This window comes from Hordeum vulgare, chromosome 2H (assembly GCF_904849725.1).
Source record: "Hordeum vulgare subsp. vulgare chromosome 2H, MorexV3_pseudomolecules_assembly, whole genome shotgun sequence".
NCBI classification, from domain to species: domain Eukaryota; kingdom Viridiplantae; phylum Streptophyta; class Magnoliopsida; order Poales; family Poaceae; genus Hordeum; species Hordeum vulgare.
The window spans coordinates 71268335-71274452 of record NC_058519.1 but is presented as its reverse complement, the minus strand read 5'-3'; the positions used below and the strand labels follow the sequence as shown (position 1 = coordinate 71274452).

At 45.9% G+C, this 6118-nt stretch overlaps 1 protein-coding gene and 1 long non-coding RNA gene across 3 annotated transcripts; both read left to right on the top strand.

Moving 5' to 3' along the window:
• Nucleotides 1–1408: 1408 nt before the first annotated feature.
• LOC123425512 lies at nt 1409–2944 on the top strand. The gene is made up of 4 exons (XM_045109204.1): nt 1409–1725; nt 1845–2043; nt 2393–2569; nt 2658–2944. Exons 1-3 carry the CDS (start codon nt 1409–1411, stop codon nt 2561–2563), a joined length of 687 nt encoding a protein of 228 aa, XP_044965139.1. The 3' UTR covers nt 2564–2569; nt 2658–2944.
• Nucleotides 2945–4032: 1088 nt separating this feature from the next.
• On the top strand, nt 4033–5886 carry LOC123429616. 2 transcript variants are annotated; one of them, XR_006622715.1, is made up of 5 exons: nt 4033–4106; nt 4186–4299; nt 4376–4517; nt 4887–4982; nt 5453–5886. It is a non-coding gene; the product is annotated as an uncharacterized LOC123429616 (long non-coding RNA). The 2 variants fall into 2 exon arrangements; XR_006622714.1 differs by having other exon boundaries at nt 4609–4982.
• The last annotated feature ends 232 nt before the right edge of the window (nt 5887–6118 follow it).

Here is a 6118-nt window from a genome sequence, read left to right as displayed (position 1 = left end):
GGGGCATCGGAAACGGCGCACAGGAGGCCAAACGCTGCGCGGAGAGCACGAGAAGAACGACACTTCTCTCGCGATTCCATTTCTGTACTTAGCCGGGGCTGATCTGGCCGGAGATGACGCCGGCGACGAGCTTGGCGGCGGCGAAGGTTCGGGCGTCTTCGGGGTCATCGATACAGAGGGAGTTCCGCACGGGACTTAGCTCCTACGGCATCTACGCGACGGCCTGAAGCTGCTGGTGCCCTCAGAAGGACAAGCTGGTCACCGGAGGGCCACCGGCGACGAGCTGCAGCGGCGGATCTCGTCGGGCTCCGATGGAACTAGGCCTAGAGGAGGGGATCGACGGGGAGATCTTAGGGGAAAGGCGCGGAAGCTCACGAGGAGGGCAGAGGTGGCGCTAGCTTGCTCGGGGACGGCCTGGGGAGGGAGAACGTCGGCGACGATCTTCGGTGACCCGAGGAAGAAGACGACTGCTTCTCGTTGTTTCACTGTATCTGGGAGTCGGGCACGTGGCTAGGGAGCTTCAGGGAGTTGTGGCGGAGCTAATGCGCGGCTCAGAAGGAAGGAGGGGAGGCTAGAACGACGGCGAGCTCGAGCTCTTCTCGGGCTCCAATGGCGGCAGTAGGAAACGGGGCAGAGGGGGAGAATGGGCACGGGGATGGATGGGGACGGGCTCGGGGAGCTTATCCCCGTGCTTGCCAGCACGAAGCGCCGGCCAGGCAGCCAGGGAGCTGCGTGGAGGCGCGCGCCGATGCGGCGGCCACCTCCTGCTCCTACTGGCGAGGAGGAAGACGACACGAGGAGCTGGGCTGGGCCGGGGTGAGCGACAGGTAAGGTTTTTCCCATTTCTTTCTGTTTTATTTCTGTTTTAATTGCTGACATTGATCTACTATTTATTTCAGCTCCCAAATAATTTGTAAAAACTATGTTAAACACCCTAGAATATTTGTTGGAATATTTCGAACCATTCCTAAAGTTTTCAACATTTTTGAAAGTTTAAACTTTCTGATTTCAAATGTAAAACATGAAACCAGTAGCTTTTTGCACTTAAATAAAATGCTTAAATGTCAAGAAAAAGGTTTTCTTCATTGCTCATTTACTTTCAGGATTTATCAGAAAGTATGAACTTTTCTTGAGGCCATTTTGGGTTCATTGATTTTAACTAGTTTGAGATTTCCTTTATTTAAAGAAGTGGCTAGGGTTTTGAGTTTCCTTTACCATTTGCTTTGTTCTTGTTGAGAAATTCCTAGATGCAATGCAAAGAAAAACATGAGCACAAGCTAACTTGCTTAAGGTGTCAGGGATGTGACAGATGCGCCATTGCTATCCAAAAAAAAGATTACTAATGGCGCACCTCTCTGGGATGCGCCATTGCTATATAAAAAAACTACTAATGGCGCACTTCACGGGGATGCGCCATTGCTATCGAACAAACTATAATGGCGCACCCCTCGGGGGTGCGCCATTGCTAACCCGCACTGCTCGGCGGCGGCGGCTTTGGGTCTTCTCAGTAGAGTCACCAACCCACCCAGACCGTGCGTGCTCCGCTCCTCCCTCACGCACCTCACCGCGGCCACCTCCTCTCACCCACCACCGTCGGCGGCGCCATGGAGGTCGGCGGCGAGGAGTTCACGGTCGCCGTGGTGATCTCCGCGAAGACCACCCTCGGGGAGGAGTTCGAGGGCTAGATCGTCTCCTTCGACCGCCCGAGCAACCTCCTCGTCATCCATATCCTTCCCAAATCCAACCTTTGCTCCCCGCCCCCGTCTCCATGCCGTTTACTTCTGCCTCCTGCTCTATTTCTAGGTGCTGCCTGGTTGCTTTGTTTCCATGACGGCGTAGATCACAGGAGGGCGTGGGCAGGGCGGAGAGGGGCGAGCGGCGGAACATGAGGGTGCTCAAGGCCAACTACATCCAGGAGTTCTCCGTCGTCGGGAAGTACGACGACCCGCTCGACTAGGCTGGCTGTGTGCTCGACCTCGCCGCCATCCACGCCACGGAGGAGGCCGCCCTCAAGTGCGTCATACTGCATCCCAAACCCTTTTGGTACTACTTTCTAGTCATTGCTAGTTACGCATCAGATGCTTATTTATCCTGTTTGTATTTGAGACGCGGTTATTTATCATGTTTGTATTTGAGATGCGGTCAAGATTCAATCAATGGATTTGCTCAATCCAACCGTAGATGCTCTAATGTGTTGTGCTTAGTTGAGTCATAGTACTGGTCAATGTGCAGCACCAGATTTGTAAGGATCATGCACACTGATCAGATACTCAGATGTCAGCAGAAAATCTCTCTAGATTTATGTATACCTATGGATACATACTAATTCCTCGAGAAAAAAACGTGTATGCTGCTAAAGCATGTGGTAGGTTCCTGAACTCCTAAAATGCAGTGCAGCCGCATCTATCTTCTTTTTTTGGCAAGACAAGGCGCCATGGCCAAGGTATACAAAGAAAGACTAGTCAAACAGTGCAAGGTTCTCTCTCTTGACTCTTGCTGTTACTTGTTGCTGATAATGCTCAGTGATAATTATGAAGTATGGCTACTATCCCTACGATCTTGATACAAGGTAATAATTACTGAAGGTGTAGAAATTTACATGTGATAAGTTTTTAGGTTTTTTCTGTGAAGATAAGTGATTTTGCATGTGACTGCAGAAATTGATGAAGCAGCAGGGAAGGATCGGATCCGAATGGACGTGTACTTTACATGAGATGGAATGGATAGATGCAGGTATGAGAGTAGATGGATGGGCATTAAATCGACGGCCCGTTCAATGGATAGCTCCAAAACCAAAGTCTTCGTCGGATGTACGGCGTGCGATGGATGTGATCACACGATGGAACAGGAGAACATTTTGCAGTAAAGCTGGAACATTAATCATTAAGGTGTGGTCGTCGAGCCGCTCCGGCGGTGCATGGACAGAGCAAGGGAGATACTTGAGGTTGTCTACCAATATTTTTGTTGTGGGATAGTCTATTTGGTTGGTCTGAGTGCTTAATTAGCTACACAGTCTATTATCTGCCAACAATAGTTGCAAATGTTGAAACATTGTCTCGCCACTTTTGAGTTTTTAATGGCCTCTTCAACTAAAGGAAATTTTTGTAGGACTTCCGTTGTTAACTCATAGAGGTTGTTTGATTTGTAGGATATAATATTTCATCTTCCTCTTGTGTGCTACTCTACACTCAGTTTCAAAGGAAATGTTCCATTATGCCTAAACTACTAGATTACTTTTCTTTTCTTTTTGTCAATGACAATTATGGCATGCAACTAATCCCCAAAGACAATTCATGTGGTTTCCCGTGCTGTAACAAACAACCTCTTATGCTCAGTATATGTAGGACAGAACATGTTATGCCATCCAATTTCTGTCCTGCTCATGTTTTTCCAGTTCCTATGTCGTGTTCCGCAGAGGCTCTAATTGACTTAAGAGTTACTGAGTGAGGGCAACCAGTTGTGTCCTACTAAAATTATGCCTTGATATAAATTTTAACGCATAGTGAAATTTGTTTACTAATCAGCTATTTTAATTTCTCGATTACACAACTACCATGCTCGATTCAAGCCTCAAATTTTGTTTTTTGGACTTCCCTTTTATCAGATAAAATCAGGAGGTCTAGTTGTTTGGACAAAAGGAGACATTCATTTTGTTTACAGATGAAGTAGTTATCTAGAAAACATAAAACATCGTTAGAAGTCCATAGCTAATATTGAGAGAGTCCCCCTTGAAAAATGCACTGCGCCTGAACCCCAGTGGAAATACGAAAGCAACGCCGAGCCTTCAACAAATCATAGTGATGATGCTCATGGTGTTTTGCGAGGGATTGATCCAAGCCTTGCTGCTCACGCATATGAAGAACCTGTCGAAGGAACACTCTATGAGAGAGAAGTCAACAGACTGATGGACAGCTTGGGCCCTCGGTTTGTAGATTGGTGGTGGAACACGCCATTGCCTGTCGATGCTGATCTCCTTCCAGAAGTTGTTCCAGGCTTCAAAACTCCATTTAGACAGTGCCCTCCTGGTGTGAGACCAACACTAGAAGATGAGGAGCTGACATACCTGCGCAAGCTTGCACGTCCTTTGCCAACACATTTTGCTCTAGGTGATTATGCTATTAACTTTCAGACTTCCTACTTGTTATTCATTTTTATTGGTGGTTCCAAATAACCATGATCTTACAGGATGATTAAGTATTAACTGCTTCCGGCACCCTTACCTTCTTATGCATACATCACCTTAATGTTCCACACAAAATAATGTAGAAGCACAAGAAAACTGGTTCTTCAGATTCCTCGGTATGATCCACACCCTGATAAGGCTCAATTGTTAAATCTTTACCATGATAACTTGTCCAATTGTGTCAACCTTCAGGTCCTCTGCAATTTCTTTGCTACAAAAAATATGGCAGCTAGGAGGCATTGCCATTATGCATACATTGGTGGCCTACCTCCGTCAAACTGAACCTGAGCAACGGGTTTTAGCGGCTAATCTTCTCCTTCAATTGGATATGCTGGTATCCTTCTCTATCGAAGCTAGTCTATTTCAGAATCAATCAGTTCTGCACTGCAACGTTGACATCTTTTCTTTTCTTTTTGCAACAACAGCAACAACTGATAAAATCAAAAATTGGGCCAAGAGCTGCTGTTGTTGTGAGCGCGCGATAGAAAAAGGAACGACGCCATAGTTGAGCTAAGAGAAAAACAGGGCAAAAAATTGGTGAACGACGCCATAGTTATAAATTAAAGAATGCATTCACCTAACTCTTTACAACATTTTTAAAAATAGGTTGCATGATAAGAACAAAGGAATTCGGACACATTCATGAAGGTATACTGGTCTGATTATTAATTTTATGTTAGATTTTCTCCACGTACTTGTACAGTCAAGCAAGATTGAAGTTCCAATTGGGCCTCTTCCCTCGGCGCCACTCTCCCGCTGCTCCTCCAACCCAAGTGCCGACAAAATGGAGCTCGCCAAGGTATCATCCCCCACTATGCTCCCTCTCTCTCATGTTCTACATGTACCTGCCATCGGTTACCTGGGGGTGTTGCTTATTTTCAGTATTACACCAAATTTTGTGTGTCTAGTATGAGATTTGAAAAGATGAGATGAGTTGTTGTCTGAGTATCAGCACATTCTTTTTCTTGTGCTGTGTATAGTATGTTTTTGAATATGTTTTACGCCAGACTCCAACTTTAGCAGCAGCACTAGCAGTATGTGATGCCTGATGTGGCTTTAGTTAGTCAATTCACTATTCACAGCAAGTATTTTTGTTATTAAGATAACCACCATGACTTGATATTTGTAATCTGATTAGCTACTCCTTTCCAATTCTTTGTAGTTGCTGAAACGGTGGTAGATAGAATTTATGTTGTCACGCTTTGCCTTGAGAGAATTTGTATGCTAGGATGATTATGCTCATAATCCATTCACATGGTACTGTTGCAGGCACACTTCGTGGACGAGGAGGACCACCCACGACGATGAACATGTGTGACCTCACCCCCGAGCCTGACGAGCTCGGCAACGACAACATCGTCAACCTTGATCTCGATGACACAGTTGATCCCTAGCTTAGTGCCGACACCGAAGGGCAAGCCCGGCTTCTCTAGAGTTTGCAAAGGAGCTTTACGTTCAGGGCATGGTTGTTTGCACAGAGTGGTGGACCCTACTTTGATCCTTTGACAGATAATTCTTCATAATGTGATAGTGTATAGGTCTTCTTTCTGGGGACCTACTGCTCAACTACTGCACTCCTTGGCTGCTACCGACCAAATTTTTTACAAATCTTTCTACATGTTTTGTTTCTATATATTTACAAATATCCTATCAATCCATTTTTAAAATGTATGGGCGCGGCAACGCACGCCTTTCATGATCTAGTATGTTTTTTAACCTGTGCAAATATTAGAAAAAATAAAATAAATACCTAATATTCATACTAGTGGCGCACCACTCAGCACTTTAGTGGCGCACTTCAAAAGCACACTAGTGGCGCATCGTCAACTAGTGTGCCATTAGTAAGCCAGAGCACATGGGTAAATATGGCCCTGGGAGGCATACTAATGGCGCACCATAAGCTATACTAATGGAGCACCTCCTGGTGCGCCATTA

Coding starts and splice junctions, on each gene's coding strand:
- LOC123425512 (XM_045109204.1), top strand. CDS start 1,409: ATGCGCCATTGCTATCGAACAAACTATAATGGCGCACCCCTCGGGGGT. Junction 1,726..1,844: donor GAGCAACCTCCTCGTCATCC/ATATCCTTCCCA, acceptor GGCGTAGATCAC/AGGAGGGCGTGGGCAGGGCG. Junction 2,044..2,392: donor CTGCATCCCAAACCCTTTTG/GTACTACTTTCT, acceptor CCTAAAATGCAG/TGCAGCCGCATCTATCTTCT.